Below are 25,022 nucleotides of genomic sequence, written 5' to 3' on the forward strand. Positions count from 1 at the left end.
ATAATACCTTGCACAACTTCCGTTAAATGGTCTTTCCTGTTCTCCTTGTTCTGTTGATCACATGCTCATATTTATTTAGATTGATTATTGATGTTTTCACATGTGACCATTCTGCTAATTGTTGATTGCTCTTGATTGATCACACTATCACACTGTATGATCAATCAAGTGCAATACACAATTGTTGGTTACTATTGCATTGACTGCCATGGTATTGTCCTGTGCTTTATGCCTGGCACCTAATCACAATCAATTCTGGTATATTTCATATATTGTTGATAAAGTGATTCTGATTCCTATTCTGAAATTCCACCCATCTTTAGTCGTTGCTATAATTTTTCCTCTATTTGGAGTGCAACACACTTTCTCCCACACAACAAATAAAAAATGCAGGAAGTGGTAGACCTCATTCTACAGATGTTTAATACTTTACTGCAGGAACATGGAGAGGAAACCCATTCTGTATTCTTCTTTAGTCACTGAACACTCTTTCTTACAGCCTGAGGCTAGCAAGCAAACAACTCTCCCCTCAGGCTCTGCAAAGTGGACAGCTCATGGTCAAAGATTAGACTCAGGAGAAGAATAGAGGAAAATGAACACTTCCTTAAAGCAAAGATAAGAATAAGATCATTGTTTTCTATACTATTCAGTTATTAATACATCAGATAATCCTTGTGCTCTGGGAAATAATCAGGTCCAAAGACACTGTTAAATACAAACAGAAAGAGCTATTGTTAACACCAAAAAAATCACTTCAGCTCAGCAAAGTTAGCTTTGATGAACATAAAAAAATTCTCCCAAATTGCTTTTCCCTTAGTGCCATTGCAAGTTGAAACATGAATTTCACAATTTTAAGCAGTATGCAAATTTTCATATTGCCTTTAAAGGAAACGTTAGGGAAAAATCTGTAGTTTTATTTATAAATTATATAAAATGCACCAATTTCGCACTAAGCTCTAGAATTGCCTTCCCAATTCTCATCACATCTACTTTTAGCCGTTTGGCCCAAGTTCTCCTCATGTGGCTAACTTTTACACGATAGTGATCCCACGAAGCGTTGGACACTTTGCTGAGGTAAATGTAAGGTGCAGCCATTACAAACACGAACACTACAATCTGAACTTGCAAATTGTACGAGGTATATTTAGTTTTAAGAATAATCAAATGCACATTGGTTCCAGGCGTGGCTGGTTGAACAGTTTTAATTGATAGCAATCTTTATTACATTACTGAATGTGTTTTTTCTAAATAATAAGCTTTTTTCACCTCTAAGCCCCTGTGTGTGAATGAATTCCAATAGTGATACAAATCATAGGAACATACTTGTGGTGGAATTGCTTTCAACTTAACAGAATACAGAAGATCTGAAACATACTTTAAAAAACTTACCTTAAATATTTGACAATTTTAAAGTTATCAAAACAGCTCAGAGAATCAGGTTTCATTGGAATTGAAGCTAATTTTTTTCTTTTCCAAAATCCCTTCAGAACTTATGCTGCTTGCATGCTCTTCCAATGCCAGAAACCAACAAATGAAAATTACCCTACAGGCTTACTTCAAGTGACACACAAAATGCTTGGTCTTCCCAACAACATGATCTACTTACATAAACATTTTACATGAACATGAAACACTACATTTGTATAGAACTGTATTTATCAATTACGATTATTAAAGTCTACGACTAGAGGGCACAGCCCCAGAGCAAATGATGTCCCGGAGATGAGGAGGAACTTCTTTAGCCAGAGGGTGATGAATCTGTGTAGTTTACTGCCACAGACAGCTGTGGAGGCCAAGTCAAATGGGGATATTTAAAACAGTGATTGGTAAGGACGCCAAAGTTTATGGGGAGAAGGCAGGAGAATGGGGTTGAGAGGGAAAATAATTCGGCCTTGATCAAATGCCAGAGCGGACTCGATGGACCAAATGGCCTAATTCTGCTCCTCTGTTTTGTGGCAGGGCAAGATTGAGACACTTTTACCTGAGAAAGAGCACAGGCACACTGGCTCCTTTGGTGCTATAAACCTCTACTTCTATGTTACATCTGATCTTAAGAAAATAAAAGAAATATTCTATTTTGTGTGTGTCTCGAAACATATTTTTGTGAAGATTCACTTCTTACTTTCCTTCTCAGCTTCAGGTTTTCTTGTTACTTGTTCATTTTATGGATGCAAATTGCCCTTTCACAGATTTCGGGCGATAATAATTCACAGAAAAAAGGTCCCTCCGTTTTTGTTTTTCCCTCTTCAACATGAAAGGTATGGCAAGGCTTGGATTATATTGTATGATGTTTAGCAATGCTGCTTTAAGTTAACACCACAGTTAACAATTACCGTAGCCGAGAAAGTCATAAACCACTTACTTAATGAAGGTAGGAAACAGAAGAGAACTTTCAGATGTGAACCACATTGTGCCCAGCAGCACAGGTAATCTCTCCCTAAGCATGATGGACAGAATATGCCACTTGCTATCATTTACAAAGGAGAAACAAGCAAGCAGTTAAAACAAATTTACCTGTGAAACTTGGCTTATTCATGGGTGGTTGGTTACATATTGGTGAGCGCCTGAATTAGAATAAAACAGAAAGTTAGAGAATTTAAATAACATTCTTTATTTCAAAGTTCAGGGAGTTCTGACAATCAACTGGTAAATCTTGCTTTTTATCATTCTATTGAAGAATTTTCCCATTAATAGGTATTTCCAACTGGTATATCTAAACATGGTCAAACATACTAACAGTTCTAACTTTCTCTTAAAATGTATCTTTATTCAAAAATAGAGTATTTTACATTTTTTATATGACAATTAGTCAATATACAAGTGGATAAAAATAATACTTGTATAAAAACAATAAATGCTATGAATATGCAGTAGCTTAGCCAGAAAATGTTCAGAGAGAAACAGTTAATATTTCAGGTCAATGATCCCTCAGAGCTCAGTATCAAACTGAAAGATTAACTATGCTCCTCTCCTCACAAATGCTACCTGACCAACTGAGTACTTCTACAAATGTCTGCAGTACTTTGTTTTTAAACAATAAACCACATGCTTGTGAAGAAACAATAATCACCTGAAAAATATTTACCACACAGTGCCCCAAATGTAAGATTTTAATTGAACTGCTTTTTGAAAACTTTCTATTTTTAACAATGTTTCTATTTGAAATGACTGTTATTCTTAGCAGAATTATTTTCTTAGAATATATTGGCCTTGTTATTTTGTTCCCATTGACCCACAAATAGTTGGCATTCTCATTCAACAATTCCTTCCACAAAATGACTTAATATATCTACTTTAGTCTTTTTTAAGATGCACATTAAATAAGAGAGATAACACTTTCAATAAGTAGACAACACAGATTTACGCAATTAGAATAAAGCATTAACAACTATTCACTGAGGTTGCCGTTGCGGTTTTAAATCAACAGGGGGCGCCAGAGAGCATTAACTGCTATGCATGTGATATCTGAGAAATGATACAGGATACTGAGGCCAGGCAGCATCTCTAGGAAGAGGTACAGTCTACGTTTCAGGCCGAGACCCTTCGTCGGTCCTGACGAAGGGTCTCGGCCTGAAACGTCGACTGCACCTCTTCCTAGAGATGCTGCCTGGCCTGCTGCGTTCACCAGCAACTTTGATGTGTGTTGCTTGAATTTCCAGCATCTGCAGAATTCCTGTTGTTTACAGGATATTGAGAAATGTTACGAAGAACACTTTCTACATTTAGATTTGCACTTTATATTTAAATATATTTAGATATGAACACTATGCAAAAATTCAAAGTCGGAAAGCTATATGTAGTGATGTAGCCAAAACTTGTCAATTCATGATGTTAATCTTAAAAGGAACTGAAAAGGCACACAACCTGCTCCTGGATGTTAAGATAGAGGATAAGTGAAAGTTAGGGCAACATTTGGGAAAAATAAGGGCAAATTGACTTTGGTGATGATTGGTGATGAATGGATGGTCTACTGTACACCTTTCTAAGCCTTTAGTTTCTAATTTGATCTGTGTGAATAGTATGCAAGACAAGCTTTTCACTGTATTTTCATTGTACCTCAGTACATGTACCATCTCCAATTCTATTCACAGCAGACAGCAATGAAAATCACAATCTTATTGCTTTCATAGATTATTAATGAACTTTCACGCTATTCACTGTCCAACCCCCCCAACCTAGTCACTGTGATAAAATTTAAGTTCAGAATAGAATAAAATAGGAAAAGAAAAGGTTATCCAACAGCAAACAAAAATGAAAGAGTTGCCTCACTTGTATCACACAGATTAACACTTTGAAAATTGAACTATTGAATGAGACTTCTATTTAAGAGAGGATAATAGGACCAATAAAATTAAATTTAGTTTGGAAATTAAAAAAAGATTCATTTTTAATTAATAGGCATGATGAGTAGAAAAACAACATATAAATAATTCTATAAAGTTATGAAACGGGAGCTTGAAAGAGCTAAGAAGATACAAGTGTACATTATCAACAAAAGAGAAAGCAAATCTTCTATCAGCACAGTACAATACAAAGAAAAGGATGGCCATATTGAAGGTAAAGTGGGCAGGTTTATAGTGGAGTTCAAGTCATTACTGAAATATTTACGATACTTCAGAGGAGGCAAGAACAAAGGTCAAAAACCATCAAGAGTGGGTGCTGACAGCTAAGAGGTTATTCAGATGCAGATGACGCTTGAAAAAAATGCTCAAACTGAACACAAGCAACTCAAAAGGAGCCTGACAATTAATATCTGAGGATGAAAAGGCATTGACTCCAACTGATTTCTGAAATTCTAAGAAAAGTAAAATAATAACAGAGACCATGATGCGGCAACTATTATCAGTTGAAAGGAGGATAAGTCAGGAAAAAATAAGTTTATTTTAGATGCTACATAACTATTAGATTCTAACATATAGGACAAAATGTTGAAAGAAATTAGCAGGCAAGAGGCAGGCCCTGCAGTTCATAATCAACAAATCCAATAATTTCCTAGAAACTGTAGAGTTGCAGAGAATAGTGATAGAAAATTGTGACCAGGCTGTCCAACGACACAGGACATATTTGCAGCTGTACTGATTAACACTGGTGGTTTCTCAGCCCAAGAAGCAGCTGAGCCCATTGCACAGCATGTGGGTAGCTTGCTTCCTGAATCATAGGTCCCCAAGTGATGGTCACACTGACTGTCAAGAGTTCAGAGAAGCAAGCGAGTGGCAATCTGGAACAGTCGGAAAAGAAACCAGTGGAGGTTTGACCCAGATGTGTAGTTCAAAAAATACCAGTATTGAACATCTAATATGGGGGAAGATAATGTAACTTTGCAGTCAAGTGCTGGATTTCAAAGTGACAAGCTGGTTGAAGCAATGCAACAAGAGCAGGGACATAGAAGTAGCTAGATATTTGACAGCCAGGGATGCAACGGATCAGCAAGACAGATCGGTTACTGCCTTGCTGGTAACAGGCAAGGGAGATTAATGGGAACAAGAACGTCATGTGCAGAGACAGAGAGAAGCTTTGGAACTCACGCTCCGTATCAGTAATAAGAGCACCGAGACAAAGAGATCTGAAGGCTTGCAGCTGTAGTATAAGGAAGAGGAATGATGTTTAATACGTAGGTCATAGAGGTTGCAATGTCTAAGTCTCTTCCATTAGCATCCATCAATAAAAAATAAACTTAGGAAAATATGGCAAGTGAATGTGTGGCTAGAGGTTTGTCACACAGGCAGGGCTTCAGCCTTTTGGATCATTCCATCAGTTGTCCAGTAGAAGGGATACACCAGGGTGCTGTCTGGGGTGGAGCTGGTGAGTTATAAGCAGAGATTGGATTGAGCTGGTTTGTTTTTCTGAGAGTAGGGGAGGCTGAAGGGTGGACCTGTTTAGGATTTATAAAATGATGCAAGTTATAGAAAGGCTGATTAACAGTAAACACCTTCTCATTGCAGGGCTGTCTGAAAGCAGAGGCCATGCATCTTGGTTATGGAGCTGAAAGTTCAGACGGGTTCTGAGGAAATATTTTATTTCACCCAGAGGGCGGTTGGAATGCCCAAAAGGATGTTGGAGACAGATATTCTCACAACGTTGAAAAGATGTCACTTGACTCATCAAGGCGGAGAAGGACCATTTGTGCTTCATGGGATTTGAATGGATGGATGTGTTTGGATTGCTTCTGCTGAGGTTTATAACCTTCATCCACTTCCTAAATTCACTGGGGTGCTGCTTGGAATAGAGGGCGGTCATTATAAGGAGAGACTGGACAGGCTAGGTTTATTTTTACTGGAATGTAGGAAACTCAGTGAGGGTCACCTTCTCAAAGTTCATAAAATTATGTGGAGAACAGATAGGATAGAAAGCCAATCTTTTTCCCAGAAGAAGGTAATTTCTAATTAGAGGGCAGAAGTTTAAGGTGAGAAGGAAAAACTTTAAAGGAGAGCTGAACGTGGTGAATATCTGGAACAAGGTGCCAGAGAAGGAAATGAAGGCAGATACAGTTACAATGTTTTAAAAGGTGTTTTGACAGGTACATAGATCAGAAAGGCATAGAGGGATACCTGTTCCACAGTGCAGACCCTGGAATGGAAGACGACCTGGGAGGATTCAACGGCGAAGTGCTGGGCTTGCTGGCCTTTCACCTCTCTGTCTCCTCCCTCACATCCAACTGCTTTGACTGCAGAAGGAGAGGTTGCTGCAACTCTGTCTGGAGGTTACCCAGTTCTCTCTGACCCTGCCTTGCTTTCTGAAGCCCTTTTCAGATGTAGAACCTCCTGATGTTCTTGCTGTCCATCCTAAGTTGTCATTGGACAGACTGTTTTGTTGATCATTTCATACAGCAGGTCAAAGACATCAGTGGCTGGGAGTCACGTGTACTGGAGGTAAGGACAGCAGATATCCTTTCCTAAAGGGCTTTAATGAACCATGTGGGTTTACACAATAATCTAGTGGTTTTATGATAACCAGAAATGGTATTACACATTTAATCCAGATTCAATTACATTACTTTAATTAAACTTCTCAGCTGCTGTGTTTGGATTTGTATTGAAGTCGCCAAACCAATCACCCAAGACTCTGGATAATAATCCAGTAACTTCAACAATATACATACTCCCTGACAAGTATAAGTCACATAATGTGGAGAGATAGATTGAATAACATTCTTCTACACTGTAAAACTCCAAGGTATCAGGACTCAAAATTGACATTAATTTATGCTACACCACTGCCACCTAGTGAAACAATGAGCTCTTACTTGCTGCTGGATGCTCGATCTTGCAAGTTGGTTAGTGTAGCAAAGTTGTTCCTTACAGTGCGCAGACTTGCTAGCACCTAATGAGATAAAAATATGAATGTACTTATAAAGCAAACCAACCTCTGGGAATCTGCTGATATACACATATAACTACATTTTGGAATCTGCTGATGACCTCAGACAGTGAAGTAATGGTTCTGTTCTATTAATCAGTATCGACATATACACAGAACTAGTCAATGAGAATATTATGTGCACTTGCAAAAGCATGATACGCAAAAACATGCAATAATGTTGCCAGTAAAACCTTATAACCAATGATTCATCTAATTTCTTTCAAAGTATTTATTTGACTACAGATGGATGCTAAATAAATTAGCTAAAATAAACTATATTAACTTAATCGTCATTAGTCAGAAGAAAATCTTTATCCTATTATATCATTGCAATTTATTTGCCTTTCTTTTATACTTCATGTTCAAGTAGGGCAGCACAGGGCCATCTAGTGGCTTCCAGAAAGTGAATAGAAATGAATCTTGCTGATTTCTGTCACCTCAGAGTTCATTCAAACAAATTGTTATGCATCTAATCTCATGTACTATTACAATTCCTTCACCATAATACAACTGTAACCCCTACTCCCCATCTGAATTTGTATTCAATTCTTCAGTCACTTTTGGGGATACAAGAATATTTTAAAATTAAATTGTTTTAAACTTAATTAAACTCATCTCCCCCCCCATCTCTTTTCTCACCCCCACACTGCTCATCACCCTCACATTTCTCCCACTGGTTCCCTCCTCATCTCCCTCCCTTTATCCTATGCTTTTCCATCCTCTGCTATCAGATTCCATCAACTTCGACCCTTTCTCACTTTTGACACTGTTCTCACTCTCACCCCTTCCCACATCCACTGATATGCCCCCTTCACCTCGATCCACCTGCAATCTTCATCCTTGCCCTCCACCTTTTTATACTGGCTCTCCTCCTCTAGCTTTCAGTTGAGATGAAGGGTTTCAGCTCAATATGCCGACTCCATTCTCCTTCATGGATGCATCCTGCCCCTGCTGAGTTCTTCCAGTGCTTTGTGCATTGCTTCAGTTATTCTTGTCTACTTAGGCGCATGCAATTGACAATAACACTAACGGAATAATAACTATAAAATGTAACTTGCAAAAGCTGACAAAATCATAAAAATTTGATTCTTTAACCCCACAAATAATTAACTGTCATGTAGCAAACATTTGCATAATAAACTGAAGCCCCAAATGATGTAACTAATCCTTTAACATGAAATGAATGTGGAAAATGGATGATATGCACTAAAAGGTATTTTCTCTTTCATTGCACAATTCAGTCTTGTAAAGTGAATCAGCTCAGTAACTTGAAACTATGATATGGGAATGGTGAAGTAACTTACCTGTGCAAAGGGAGTCACTATTAGGTCATCTCCATGACTGCAAAATATGAATAAATTATGAGTAATAATTATGAAAATACAGTAGATTTTATTAAATACAGTGAAAGTGCATAAGGATATTATCACAGAACAATTATTAATTTTAAACATTTTTATTTCTTCATGAAACAATGTTAGGCAAGTTATAAATATATATACAGTCACTTGGCACCTGAGCAAGTGTCGTAAGTTTCAAATGAGTTCGTCTGAGGGATTCTGTGGACTTGCCAGAGTGACTGACAAGTTTTCTTATTGGATTTTAACTGGAGAAATTTTGTAGATACATGAATTTCTGGAATTGTAAAGTCACCACTATACCTAGCACCATTAATATAGCCACTTTGAAAGCTTGAATAGATATTCAACCACTGAAGTGAAAACAGCATTAAAAACACTTGACATTAAAAATGAACAACCTTGAACTTGTCTTAGTATTTCATGTTTCCACTCACAATGTGCTTTTCTAAGAATCAACAACCTTCAAGAACCCGATCAGAACAGTACAATAAAACTCCAATAGTATATTATTTGACAATTTGGAGATCCTGGTGGTTCAGTATCTCTCATATGAAGTACTGCTTGCTCTTACTCATTTCTTGCACTTAATTAAACATTTGTTGGGGTATTAATAAGAAATAACATTCAACAGACAGCAAAATATTCCAGTCCTATACCACCAAAATCCCATCTATGACAGGTTATTAGAGTTTTAATGTTACACCATTAAGGAAACCACAACATAACACACATTTCTCTTTGGGTTCTTACAAGCAAGACAGTGAATTTGATTTGTTACGAACGATAACAGAGATATTAACCTCAATGATATGCCTAAAACCACATCATTAGAACTATAAAACCACTAAAAATATAACTAAGCTTTTAGCTTTGTAATAATACATTGAATATTTTTGTTATAGTTATGGCTGTCCTGCCAATGGATTTCTCTTTTTCTTTAGTATCATATACCCACAAATGGCACATAATCTCCTGGGTTTCAACTTTATTTTCCTTTAAAACTTTACTTCTCACCCAAAATACACAAAATAAAGCCTGAAGAACCTTCAAATCATCTGGTAATGAGAAACAACTGTTGCTGCTTTTTAAAAATAAAGCATTCAAATTCTTGTTTTGGAGGGGTGAATGATATGACATAAATAAGATGATGGAATAAATCATGACAGAAATTTGGAGCTATAGATCATTATTTTGCTTTCAATAATAGAGCAATAGGGTTTCAGTTGTATAAGTAAACGGATTAAGAACATTTACTTCAATTTTCTGGATAAGCTCTGTAATTAATATCTAACATATTAACACCAAGCCTTGATAAATGGTCTTGGCCCGAATGCTACCTGGCCTGCTGAGTTCCTCCAACATTTTGTGTTTGTTACTATGGATTTTCAGCATCTGCAGAATTGCTTGAGCTTATACTAACATTGATAGGCTTTAATGAAAAAGGGTGGAATAATGCTTCTCAGTAGCATATAAATGAATATAGACTACCCTACTAAAGCCCTGTGTAAGTTATGTGCAATACAAATGTTCTTTTAAAAATGTTTTCCTTCTGATTGCGTCTTCAGCTTCACATCACAATCAAGGTACCTGGGACATCCTTGATTTTCGGTATAATACCACAAAGACTGACATATTCTCAAAGAAATGCATGTCTCAATTTGGGAGCACTTAATTTTGTTATTCTCCGAGCAGTGTGTGGCAGTCGCCTTCTGTGCAGAATAAAAACTGTGCTTCAAAATACCCTTTACTACAATTAACTGCATTTGTCATTTGTGTGTGTAGATATCAGCTTTCCACAACAGAAATGCTTGCGTCATTAACAGCAAATCTTAAATGAATTACTGCACTTTGTGTTTTAACACCTTCATTATCTTCAAAAGGCTTGCCAAAAAAAGCCATCCACTCAGCCAGATAATTTTAGACATGCCCAGAATAGGTAAGAAGTTGAAAGTTGGAACTACATTATCTTAAAGTTCTAGGACAGCAATTCTCTAACTGATACATAACACGTTGTATCTTTGCCTTGTTATAGATACTATTGAGGCATCTTTCAGTCTTACTCTGGACATTGATAATCAGCAGCACCATGAGTATGTGGGATGACTCCAATGAAAAAGAATGTGATCCCAAAAACATTATTCTAAACATAGCTGGGGCCAGAAGAGGTGCTGCCACTTTGAGTAATGGTTATTATGGTTTCAATAAATTCAAGGCTGGAAACCCAATAACTTCTGGTCTTTTACCCACTTTGACCCCATAAGATGTAGGAGCAGAATTAGGCCATTCAGCCCATCAATTCTACTGTTATTTCATCATGGCTGATTCATTTCCCTCTCAACTCCATTCTCCTGCCTTCTCCCTGTAACCTTTCATGCCTTGACTAATCAAGAGCTTCTGCCTTATATACACCCCATTTAAAAATAGTTTATGCTTTTATTCCTTCTACCAAAGTGCATGACCATGCACTTCCCAACACTACATTCCATTTGCCACTTCTTTCCCATTCTCCTAATCTGTCTCCCTGCTTCCTCAACACTACCTGTCCCTCCACCTATCTTTGTATTGTCTGCAAACTTGGCCACAGAGCTATCAATTCCATCATCCAAATTATTGACATACAACCTGAAAAGAAGCTGTCCCAACACCAACCTCTGCAGAACACCAATAGTCACAGGTAGCCAATCAAAACAGGTTCCCTTTATGCCCACTGTTGGCCTCCTGCCAATCAGCCAATGCTCTATACATGCTAGTATCTTTCCTGTAATTCCATGTGCTCTCATCTTGTCGAGCAACCTCATCAGCTGCACCCTGTCAAGGCCCTCTGATAATCCAGATTCAGAACATTCACCAGTTGTTCTTTGTCCATCTTGCTTCTCATTTCTTCAAAGAAATCCATCAGATTTGAAAAAGGATTAGTGCTTTCCTTGCGTATATGATGAACAAAATCATCCCGGGCTTCCAGCTGGGTTCAGGTATCAATTTTAACCAACGTTTCGATGACAAACTCTGCCATCTTCACCAGGGATGATGCCTAGTTATGTCTAGTCTGGCAGTATATATACCTCTGTCGTCCATCCTTCCTGATTGGTTAGTCCCCATCAAATCAGGGTTCCATTGTCACACTTTGTTTACCAGCAAATTCCAGTTCTTACTTAGAACGAGACCTTCGTCTTTGTTAAAATTATTTTTCTCTAGTTTTCTCTTTCAATATTTTTATTAGTTTCTGCACAGAATACAGAGTACAAGAAGATATACAAGTCAAAAGAAAGGAATAAAATAGTACCAAATATTGAAAATACATTTGCAATCACAAAACCCTGTATTCATAAAAATGAAATTAAATCATCATATTGAAATATAATAATTTTGTTATACAGAAAAAAAAATCTAAACCTACTATCAAAGTCAGAGCTGTTAGGAAAAGCAAGAAAGAAGGGGAAAAAACATTATTATATAATAAAATATATTATTAGCCACCACCTGTACTTTTACAACAAGTCAAAGGTTTTGAAAATAACTCAAAAGTGGTCCCCATAATGTATAAAAGTTTTGGCTAGATTCAAAAACTGAACAACGGAACTTCTCTAAATTTAAGCATGACATAACATCACGTAACCATTGAGCAAGAGTAGGCAGAGCAGCATCCTTCCATTTAAGCAAGAGTGCTCTCCTAGCTATAAGAGAGATAAAAGCCAAAATATGCAAATCAGGTGTCTCCAAAATAAAGTCTCTTCTTCCAACAATACCAAATAATGCAGTCAAAGGGTTAGGCTTAAAATTAACCTTGAAAAGTACCAAGGAAGTTTGGAATATTTCCTTCCAGTATCTTTCAAGGTTCGGACATTTTCAAAACGTGAGTTAATGAAGCTTCTCCAGTATTACATCTATCACAGAAAGGAGATATATCTGAATAAAGCCGAGAGAGCTAATCTTTAGATATGTGAGCCCTATGAACCACTTTAAATTGTAAGAGGGAATGACGGGCACATAATGATGAACTGTTAACCAATTTAAAAACTTCATTCCAAGTTTCCTCAGATTGAAGTCTGTAATTCTTGTTCCCAAAGATTTTTAATTTTGTCTATAGGAACATTTCTCATTCCTAGCAACATATCATAAATATTGGATATTGAACCATTATAAAAAGGTTTCAAATTAAAAATTACATCTAATAAGTCCTTATCAGAACTTATAGGAAATGTATATATTTGAGAACGCAGAAAGTCTCTAATTTGCAAATAACGAAAAAAGTGAGTTTTAGGTAAACTATATTTAGCTGACATTTGCTCAAACGAAAGAAGACTTCCTCCAACAAACAAATCCTGGAAGCACTTAATACCTAATCTATCCCATTCTTTAAAAACTGTATTGGTCATCGAAGATTTAAAAAAATAGAACAGATGGGACTAGACAAAGAAAATCTCAATACACCAATGAATTTCCTAAATTGTACTCAGATCCTCAAAGTATGTTTAACTACCAAATTTTCTGTTAGTTTACTAAAGGATAAAGGAGGTGAGGATCCGAGAAGAGAAATAATAGAAAATTTACTAACAGAGTTAGCTTCTAAAGAAACCCATATCGGACAGTCCTCACGGTTAATATAATATGTCCAAAATGTAAGATTTTGTATATTGACTGCCCAATAATAAAACCTAAAATTTGGTAAAGCTAAACCACCATTCTTCTTAGATTTTTGAAGATGAACTTTTAGTCGAGAATGTTTAGTTTTCCATATATAAGAAGATATAACAGAATCGAGAGAATCAAAAAAAAAATTAGAATAAAAACGGGTAATGCCTGAAAAAGGTATATAAATTTAGGTAAAATATTCATTTTAATAGAGTTAATTCCGCCAATCAAGGATAACGTAAAAGGCGACCAGTTTGATAGTGTCCTTTTTACAAAATTCAGTAAGGTAAGAAAATTTTCATTAAATAGGTATTTATAATTCTTGGTAAATGTTACACCCAAATAGGTAAATTGATTTCTTACAATTTTAAAATGAAGGTTAGTATTAATTGATAACAAATTATTCAGAGGAAAAAGTTCACTCTTATGTAAATTCAGATTGTATTCTGAAAACTGGCTAAAACAAGGAAGTAGAGAAAGCACAGCAGGTAATGAAGTCTCAACATTAGAAATAAAAAGCAATAGGTCATCAGCATAAAGCGAAACTTAATGAACAGTCCCTCCCCTTAGAATACCAGTAATATCATTAGATTCTCAAAAAGCAATGGCTAAGGGTTCTAAAGCCAAGTCAAACAGCAAAGGGCTCAGGGGAGAACCTCGTCTAGCTCTACGTTGAAGTTTAAAAGGTTTGGAATACTGAAAATTAGTAAGAACCCTAGCAGAAGGAGATAGATAAAGTAATTTAATCCATCGAATAAAATCGGGCATGAAATTAAATTTTTCTAAAGTTTTAAATAAATAATTCCATTCAACCTGATTAAAATTCCATTCAACCTGATCAAAAGCCTTCTCAGCATCCAAAGAAATCACACATTCCAATATCTCCTTAGAAGGGGAATAAACAACGTTTAATAAACGACGAATATTAGAGTGGGAATATCAATTTTTAATAAATCCTGTCTGATCATCAGAAATGATAGATGGTAAAATATTTTCAATTCTATGGGCCAGAACTTTAGGTAGGATTTTAGTATCAACATTAAGTAAAGAGATTGGTCTGTATGAAGAGCATTCGGTTGGGTTCTTATTTTTTTTTAAGAATAAGCGAAATAGAAGCTTCATAAAAAGATTGTGGCAACCTACACAACTTAAAGGAGTCTGAAAAAAACTGCACATAAATGAGGTATAAGCAGTGAGGGAAAAGCCTTATAAAATTCTGCAGAAAATACATCAAGACCCGGAGCCTTCCCCGAGTGCAAGGAACATACAGCCTCGGCAATTTCCTCAAACGAAACAGATTGATCCAACTGTTTTCGGTTATCAACAGAAAGAGTAGGAATGTTTAGTTGGTCTAAAAATTTATTCATTACAGTGTTATCTTTGGGAAGGTCAAAACTATGAAGTTTAGAATAAAATTCTTTTAAAATATTGTTTATTTCTAAATCGTCGGTTGTCCTATCACCATTGGCTTTACAAATTTCTTTAATTTGCCGTTTAACTATAAAGGTTTTTAATTGGTTAGCCAATAATTTACCTGTTTTGTATCCGTGAATATAAAATTGACTTTTATCTTTTAAAAGTTGAGTTTCAATCGGATATGTTAAAAGAAGATCATATTTAGTTTGAATTTCAACATGCCTTTTATCTAAAGCAGGATCAGGGGCCAAGGCATATTTTTGGTCCAATTGTTTTAACTGATTAGCAAACTCAATAAGATCTGTTTATTTGAGGAAGACCAGGGAGATTTAAAGATAAAAGCACCGGAGCATGATCTGAAACAGCAATTTCTTTATAATCACAGGATCAAACTAAAGGAATCATTTAACTATCAAAAAAAAAGGAATCAATCCTGGAATACATATGATGGACGTGAGGATAAAACGAATGCTCCCTATCTAGTGGATATAAGAAACACCATACGTCAACAATACCACATTTCATTAAAAAAGATTGATTAAACAAAGCTGATTTATTAAGAGTCTCTGTTTTAAAGGATGACCTATCTAAAACTGGATCTAACCAGCAATTAAGATCTCCTCCCACCACCAATGAGTAAAGGCTCAAATCTGGCAGAAACGAAAAAAAAAGCTCAAAAAATCCTGGATCATCTGTATTTGGAGCATACAGATTGACAAATACCATTCATTTATTATCTAATTTCCCTGACATTATGACAGAATGCCCATTAGTATCAGACACTACTTTATGTTGGACAAAGGGAACTGTATTATCCATAAAGATCGAAATTCCCCTAGACTTAGCCTGAAACGAGGAGCAAAAGTCTTGTCCATTCCATCTACTGAAAAGACGTAAGTTGTCACAATTACATACGTGTGTTTCTTGTAAAAAAAATAATTGGGGCCTTAAGTTTTTTAATATAGGCAAAAATCTTATTCCGTTTCACAGGGTGATTTAATCTTTTCACATTAAGACTGAGTAAGTTAACAATATGACCCATTATTAATACTATTTATTAGAGAAATTAAAGTAATAACCAGAAAAATAAACATTAAAACCAAACAATAAGCCTTGAAATAGGGTAACCAAGCAACAGATTTGGCTAACATCCCAAGACAGCTCCCAGAAAGAGACACCTCCCCCTCCCCTCTCCCAAAGTCAGAAGGCCAGCCAAAAGAAGGCTGGCAGCTACAGCTAATGACATCACCCTCCTAAAACAACCTGCTGAATTTGACTCCTAATTAATTCCAAGGACAACTGTACTCCAAGCTAGACTAAATAACGGCCAAAAAAAACTTAACCCTCATAACAAGAACACAAACAGATTAATTATTACAGTTTCAAACCAATAGAACAAAAAATACCCAAACTAAGCCATATTGATTAAAACAACATCAAAAAAGTGTATAAAATAATAAAAAAACTTATCAAAATTCATAACATATAATCACACTCGGTATTAACTAATTAAAATCTCATTCTCTAAGTAAAACATTTAAATCATTAGGAAGTTTAGTCGCGAAGGTTTACCTTCATATAGCAATTATTCATATAGCAATATACTAAACAGTCAATCCATTGTTTTTAAGAAATCCTGGGCTTCTACACTCAAGCGAAACCATTCTTTAGAACCATCTTGCAGAGTGATTCTAAGATGAGCAGGATAACAAAGAGATGGCTTTAAACCTTTGTTAGAAAGTTCCGACATTACCGCTTTGGATTTAGCATGCTCATTCATGACCTCGGGTGAAAAATTCTTGACAAACCTGATCTTCTGACCCTTGTAATCAATCATTCCTCTTCCATGAGATTCACGAATTAAACGTTCCTTTGTTTGTAATTCATGAAAACAAATTATAACTGATCTGGGTTTGGCTCCCAGAGGTGGTCTGGGCACTGGCGATCTATAAGCTTGATCGATCATAGGTGCAGACGGTAAGATTTTAGGAAATAATTGTACGAGAAAGCTTACAAAGTATTCAGTAGGCTGATCACCTTTCATTAACTCTTCAAGACCCAGAATTTGGAGGTTATTTCTTCTACTTCTGTTTTCTAAATCGATAATCTGTCTTAATTTCTCATGAGATTTAGATTGCTTCTCACGGAGTTTTTGCAAGTCATCCATTTTTGCATCCAAAACCGTTAGAGTTTCTTCATTCTCTTCAATTCGTTTACCATGCTCAGTTAAGGTCTTTTTGAAATAAAATCCAATTTTGCATCCATTAGTTTAAATTCAGATCTAAGTTGTTGGAACTTGTTGGAAGATTCTTTTCCGTTTTTTCGAGGAAAATCCATTATAGAATCCAAGAATACAGGAGCATCTTCTTCTTTATTAGTACTGGGAGAAGGAAAAGGGGGAGGGGGGGAAAACCCTGGGCCTCCTGTCCCATGATCCTCTCATATCCCTTTTGCCAATCACCTTTCCAGCTCTTGGCTCCATCCCTCCCCCTCCTGTCTTCTCCTATCATTTTGGATCTCCCCCCTTCCCCGCCCACTTTCAAATCTCTTACTAGCTCTTCCTTCAGTTAGTCCTGACGAAGGGGCTTGGCCTGAAATGTCAACTGTACCTCTTCCTAGAGATGCTGCCTGGCCTGCTGTGTTCACCAGCAACTTTGATGTGTGTTCCTCGTTGTTGTTCTGTTTCTTGTTTTATCCATCAGCCCTTTTAAGGGCTCGAGTAGCCATTCAGGAGGAATGTTGCACATAATTGTCTTATTTCCTCATGGATGGACAATGGGAGTATATATACCACTGGACTAGACATCATTCCTGATGAAGCTGGCAGAGTTTGTCATCGAAACATCGGTTAAAATTGTTATCTGTACTTGGCTGGAAGCCCGAGAAGAATTTATATTCTAACAGATTCATCAAGCAAGATTTTCACTTGAGAAAACTATACTGACTTAGCCTATTTTACCATGCACCTTCAAGTATCCCAAAACTATATCCATAATAATTGACTCCAACATCTTCTGAACCACTGAGTTCAGGCTAACTGACCTACAATTTCTTTTCTTTGCTTTCCTCCCTTCTTGAACGGTGGAGTGAGATTTGCAATGTTCCTGTCCTCCAGAACCATTCCAGAATCAATTGATTCTTGAAATATCACTACTAATCGCTCCACAATCTCTTCAGCAACCTTCTTCAGAACCCTGGGGTGTAGTCCATTTGGTCGAGGTGACTTATCTACCTTCAGACTTTTCAGCTTCCCAAGCATCTTCACCCTAGTAATAGCAGATGCATAGACTTTTGTCCCCTGTCACTCTAGAACATCTGGCATACTGCTAGTGTCTTCCACAGAGAAGACTGATGCAAAATATTTATGCAGTTCATTCATCATTTCCTTGTCCTACGTTACTACCTCTCCAGTGTCATTTTCCCACAGGTCCTCTCGCCTCTCTTTTACCCTTTATATATCTGAGAAAAAAGACTATTGGTATCTGCTTTAATATTGTTGGCTAGCTTACCTTCATATTTCATGTCGCGCCCCCCCCATGGCTTTTTTTTTGCTTTCTGTTAGTTTAGAAAGGTTACCCAATCCTCTAACTTCCCTTCAATTTTTGCACCATTTATGTCCTTTCTTCTGCTTTCATGTTGGCTTTGACTTCCCTTATCAGCCACAGCTGCCCCATTGTGATAAATCTATCCTGTGCCTTCTGAATTGCTCCCATAAACTCCAGCCATTGCTGCACTGCTGTCATCCCTGCTGGTGTGCCCTTCCAGTCAACTTTGGTCAGCTCCTCTCTCATATCTTTGTAATGTCCTTCACTCCACTATAATATTGATACATCTGATTTTAGCTTCTCACTCTCAAATGGCATGGTGAATTTATCATATTATGATCACTGTCTCTTATGGGTTCCTTTACCTTAAGCTCACTTTAAGAGTCAGAATTCAGAGAAACCCATATTCATAGATATTGCTGGTATTCTATCCTTTTAAAATGCAAACTAATTAAATATTAGTTATCAAAGCAATTTTTTCCAAAAAGTATTAAAACTCAAGATTATTTCTTAATCAAAGAGACTATTGTTTTATTTAAAATATAAATCATGAAAATATTTGTAATATGACATTAAGATTAGCTTCTAAGGTGTACCTTGAATAAAAGCACAACCCTGCAAAAAACTACTCCTGAAATTCATGTTCCAGTCCATATCATGTATGCCGCATGTTAAACAACTCTAGCAGAAAATATAGTCAGCCAAGCTAGAGTTGTGAGGGGTACCAAATGTATAAGTGGAGCTCTCCTAAAAACTCCCTAAAAAGGGAAGGCTGCTAATTCTGGCGATTTGTCACGCAAGTACTATAGTAACTGCATAAATATTAAAATAGTTTGTATTAATTACAGAACACAAAAAGATTATGGACTGTTTCTAACGTACTTGTGCAAAAAAAATGTACGGCCCATAAATTCTTGGGCATGTAAAGAAGTTGAAGAAGGGAAAAAAGGGTTGGTAAGTGGTAATGAAAGAGGAATGGTGAAGGACATCCAGATCACTGAAGTCCTTTAGGGATTAAATCTGTCAGCCTAGCCCTTGTGAAGCCAGGACCATTCAATTGCCTCAATAGTTAACCCAATGCTATTGAATTTTTCAATCAGGGAATCCTCACCTCCTCTTCCACCACTCCCCCTTCTGATCCACCACCGATCTTCCTATTTTGCCCCCTTTCCAATACCATAGACCCCGTCATTCATATTGATCCCCCTTCACCTCCTAATTGTTTATAACTGCCTCAATTATCTCTTCACTTCAGGGACAATTGGCTATTCTGAGCCAGAGTTGCAGCAAATAAAAACAAATGATTACAAAAATGATTGACAATGCAAGTGCTTTTTCTCCTTCTAACTTGCAATTTGCTCCAAGAGAAAGGAAAGTAGTTCATATGCATCTTGTTGGGGGAAAGCAAGGAATATTGAAAAAAGTAGGCAAGGTATAATTATATAGAAGCTCTGCCAAGATATTATGCAGAGCAGACCTGGAAGGCAGCCTTTCTCCTGCTCCTGTTTCTTAGTTTTGAAAAAAAAAATATAGACTTACTTATCTAACGTTGGTAGAAGAGAAAGAAACTCCCACAAGTGTGAATTACTAACCATCTAGAAAAAATACATAGCCAATTATGCCGCCTTTTTGGCCAGATTTTTTAAACTTAAAAATCAGTGGCTTACAACTTTTAAAACTTGAACTTTTTAATGTCATAGTGAAAATTGGAATGGCAATCAACATTCACCATTGTGGGTTTTGGGACATGTGGCAGAGCTGGAGTGCCAGGGGTATGGGCGGTTCACGGATGTAGACATACCCAGCCCTGAGACACCAACCAAGGTCATTTAATACCAAATAATTGGTTTATTGATCATTACAGAATGCCTCTCTGGTGCTTCCACTCCCTTCCCTCTCCCTTTTCCCAACCATGATTCCTCTCTCCCTGTCCCCTTCCCACTCTCAATCCACAATGGAGACCCATATCAGAATTAGGTAATTCATCACTCATATATGTCATGAAATTTGTTTTTATTTGCAGCAGTAGAGTGCAATATATAAAGTTACTAAAGTACTATGTAAACAGCTTAGAAAGCTTAGGCACTGTATTATACTTATAGCATAAGTTACACCAGACTAAATATGGCCATTAAATTTTACCAGGTACTATCATTTTTGTGCATGTAACTCTATTCACTTGATTTTTACCATCTATTTCTTTGAACCTTAAATTGAAATTCTCAGATTTCATCTAAAAACAATGTCATTAATGAAATCCATTTGCAATCAAGTTAATGTAACATTTGTTCTTTGAAAACAGTTTAGTGTATATTTTGAAGTAACACACTGATTTTTAGCTAATGCTTCCAGAAAATCCTTATACACATACATACACACATACACGCTATTAATATACAGTAGTAATCATCCAGAAAACCACTTTTAGAGACTATCATCTGCAGTCAAAATTATCTATAATATCTACAGCCTTAATACTCACCTTCCATTTTATTACCTTCCTTCCATCTTTCCATGTTAGAGGGCAGAAGTTACAATTTCCTTCATGACTTTATATGGAACTTAAGTACAAGTGTCTTCAAATTAATTATAAAAGAAAGGATTGTATAAACGCAGGAAGTATTTCCTACAGCAATACCATCAATGTTCAAGGATTTATAGTCAACGTTACTTGCTTTAACCAAATTGGAAAAGGTGTGAGTAATAAAGTTCATAAAACAAAATTGCACAAAATATCCCTTTCATTTCAGGTTAAATCCACTCATCTTGGAATCTTAGCTGCACTTATATTTTTAATTACAAAATAATACTACGTACATTACATAATATGATGTCCATGTTTATTAAAAGCAATGTCAAAGCATTTTTAAAAAATTCTGTCCAGAAATGATGCAAACAATATCCAACTAATGGTCATTCAAACAATATTGAAATTCTTCTCTCCAAGCAATTATCCTCAGGCTTGTAGTTATTTTCCCTTGAAAAACAAGACATAACTTAATCGTGGGCAGAAAGTTAATAAATGTACAATGGATTGAACAGTCTTATGTCTCACTATCATATTACACAAGTTCCTGCAACCCTGCAGTCACTTCATCAGCGGTTTGAATATTTCAACAAAAAAAATCACACATCAGGTGATTGCCACACCTGCGAAACATTCTGCTGTATTAAAATATACCACCAATTAAGTAATTAAATTGCACAACACACCAATGTACCGTATTTTATGTACTGTACAAAAAATGGATTAGTGCAAATATTACGAAAATCATTTGTTAGTAGCTTAGACGACAAGAGATCACTCTAGCTATGATGTTAAGATTTTTTGAAATTCTCAGTAGGACTTTTTTTAAATAGTCATTCTTGTTTAGTCAACAGTATATAAAAATGTTTGGATAGATACTGAAGTGATTACGCAGATTAAAGACTTCAGAAAGTTCCATTTTAGAGTTAGTCACTAGGTGTTTGCAATTCAAAAGAAAAACTGTTTCATTGTAATTAATAATTGTTGAATTTTATACTCATGTATAGATTAACAAATGCCACATCTGTAGTTCACATTTGCAATTAGAAATTCAATACATATTTTCTAACAAGCTGATTATAATAATCAGGTTTTATTTGACTATGTTGCTTTAAGCTACAAAATGGAATGTGTAACAAAGATCTATTATGTACTTGACATTCTCAGCATTGTAACATGAATTGTCAAAGTATATTACTATGTTAAGTAAGACATGTTGTAAATGGCCACTGACTTCGACCTCATAAGTCAAACATTTCAGTTCAATTTTATTTTTTTATATGGAATAAGACAATGATGTAACAAGTGCACAGCAGCAGCCGAAGATTTGATAATGAATTGTACCTCTCTTCTTCAATCCCTGACTGCAAGTGATTGCAAATTACCGATTATAGCTTTGTAATTAATTGCAGCAGTTAGCAGGGTATAAAGTGCCCTTTTATTATCTGTATGAATTCAGTTAGGTAATCATAAACTATATGATCCAGTATGTTCAGTTCAATATTCAGTGTTGATGTTTTATGCAGAATGGAGATAATTTGGCATACAGTGAGGGGAAGAGCTGAGTGAAAATCCCCTCTATTCAATGAGAACCCTCAAATGAATGGGTTAGGTAAAACACAGCAGGCCACTGGTTTCAAAGGAGTTGTTTAGGTTTTAGTCATTAGTATTGATGCTAAGGAGCAACTACTGCATTCACTTACTTTCCTATCATCAGTGAAAGCACTGGTTCTGATCTCCGTGAAACCAAACAGGGCCTCTGACGGCGATTAATCCTATCAACAGGACAAAGTCATCAAAAATAAATCCCAAGCATATCAAGATTATGCTCATCTTACTGGATCTCAAGGGTAAAAAATTTAATGAACAGTTCTCTTAGTATAACGGGGCACCTCTTAACACTTTAGTATTACCTAAGACATGATGTCACATTCCAGATTAAAAATTCCACGAATTAATTACAATAACTGTTACTTTTCTGCATAGTGTATGAAGTTTGTCTTATAGCCATTTACCTTAAGTTAAGCATTTACTTTGCCTTTCTTTCTTCACTGAGTTGTTTCATGCAAATTATGGCTCTGAATGGTATATTTTGCATTGTGCTACATTGGACAATAGGCTTGATTTTTAACGTATTTTCACAATTCAGGACACCACATTTATTCTTTCTAAAAAGACATAATTGTCAGAAAAGGAAACATTATTAAACAGGCATTTAGTGTGTTTGAATGACATTCCTCTGTATGCGACTTAGAGGAACTAAATGTGAATTACTTTAGGTATAGAACAGATATTCACAATATCCTTGAGTAATCTGCAATCTCCCGAGGTTGGATATTATCATGTTGCTTTTCTGATTGAGTACCTTTAATGAAATTGAATGCAAATGGATTTGAGAATTTCAAAAGTTGATTTAATGTACTCACTTGAACTTCAAGGTCTAGGCCACAGGGTAACGGAGACTATGAGTTTCTATTTGTTCATTAGCTCCTTCTCATTACTAGGGCTAAGCACTTCAGTACAACAGCACAATGGACAAAATCATTACTTTCACAATTTCAATTCTTGAACAATCACAAGAAATAAACTAATGTTCGGCATTTTGTTGTCCAGGTATTTCTGTAGAAATACAAAGACAATTTGATCCTCAAACCAACTTTAAGAATGTTGGGATAATCTTACAAGTAATGCAAGGCAACACTGCAAAATCACTGTAAAACAGTGCATTAAAAGGAATTTATTTGAGACATGATAGCAGCATTATCCTGTCAAGCCAACATTTTCCCATGCATATGCTGCTGGCTTGTGTCAATAATTAAAGAGTTTAAATGAAATCAGCAGGGAATTTTTCTTTGCACTCTGAGTTCTGAGCTCAGCAAGATTTCTTGTCCATTGCAATATTGTGCCAGAAACTAGAGGAATAAATGATATCTGCTCACTCAGGGCTTTCACTGGCACGTGCAGTAATTCATTATATCCCCAGTACTCAGATTAGAAGTTAAGTCATGTACATTACAGTCTGTGCCTCAATACATTATAGCAGAAATCTGGCTGACTAAAGTCCCACCATTAAAACCTCTAAGTGAAATTCAATGAAACCAATGAGAGGGCAACCCTATTACCTGGTCCACAAGCAGGAAAGGGTATATATGGAAGGGCCTCCTTAATCTTCCATGAATTTACGTCAAACTTCCTTGGGGGTTAAGTAGTTCTTCGTGTTTTTGTTGTCCGGGTGCCATTACTCACAATAATTTTGTGCAAAATTAAGAAATGCATTCTATTTCACTCCTTACGAGCCTGATTGAATATTTTGATGATTGAATACATTGATGATGGTAGAGCAGTAGATGTAGTGTATATGGATTTCAGCAAGACATTTGATAAGGTGCCCCATTCAAGGCTTATTGAGAAAGTAAGGAGGCATGGGATCCAAGGGGACTTTGCTTTGTGGATCCAGAATTGGTTTGCTCACAGAAGGCAAAAAGTGGTAAAAGACGGGTCATATTCTGCATGGAGGTCAGTGACCAGTGGTGTGCCTCAGAGATCTGTTCTGGGACCCCTTCTCTTCGGGATTTTTATAAATGACCTGGATGAGGAAGTGGAGGGATGGGTTAGTAAATTTGCTGATGACACAAAGGTTGGGGTGTTGTGGATAGTGTGGAGGGCTGTCAGAGGTTACAGCGGGACATCGATAGGATGCAAAACTGGGCTGAGAAGTGGCAGATGGAGTTCAACCCAGATAAGTGTGAGGTGGTTCATTTTGGTAGGTCAAATATGATGACAGAATATAGTATTAATGGTAAGACACTTAGCAGTATGGAGGATCAGCGGGATTTTGGGGTCCGAGTCCATAGGACTCTGTGGTTAAGAAGGCATACGTGGGAAGATCAACCGTGGGATCGAATTTAAGAGCTGAGAGGTAATGTTACAGCTATATAGTACCCTAGTCAGTCCCCACTTGGAGTACTGTGCTCAGTTCTGGTCACCTCACTACAGGAAGGATGTGGAAACTATAGAAAGGGTGCAGAGGAGATTTACAAGGCTGTTGCCTGTATTGGGGGAGCATGCTTTAGGAGAACAGGTTGAGTGAACTTGGCCTTTTCTCCTTGGAGCGACAGAGGATGAGAGGTGACCTGACAGAGGTGTATAAGATGATGAGAGGCATTGATCGTGTGGAAAGTC

General features: G+C 36.5%; 1 protein-coding gene across 4 annotated transcripts in view; it reads right to left on the bottom strand.

Annotated features, from left to right (window-relative positions):
- The window catches only part of pde4d (phosphodiesterase 4D, cAMP-specific), a 698,763-nt gene that overhangs the window by 133,031 nt on the left and 540,710 nt on the right, over positions 1–25,022 (bottom strand). For 3 of the 4 annotated variants that reach the window (XM_063042963.1, XM_063042966.1, XM_063042965.1), the window contains exons 4-7: positions 22,544–22,615; positions 8,664–8,700; positions 7,244–7,320; positions 2,515–2,564 (exon numbers count right to left, since the gene is read on the bottom strand). In XM_063042963.1, coding sequence (XP_062899033.1) covers positions 2,515–2,564; positions 7,244–7,320; positions 8,664–8,700; positions 22,544–22,615 — 236 coding nt within the window. The remainder of the gene's footprint in view (positions 1–2,514; positions 2,565–7,243; positions 7,321–8,663; positions 8,701–22,543; positions 22,616–25,022) is intronic. The other variant, XM_063042964.1, reaches the window with a different exon arrangement.

Source organism: Mobula hypostoma, chromosome 3, assembly GCF_963921235.1.
Source record: "Mobula hypostoma chromosome 3, sMobHyp1.1, whole genome shotgun sequence".
In the NCBI taxonomy this organism is placed as follows: domain Eukaryota; kingdom Metazoa; phylum Chordata; class Chondrichthyes; order Myliobatiformes; family Myliobatidae; genus Mobula; species Mobula hypostoma.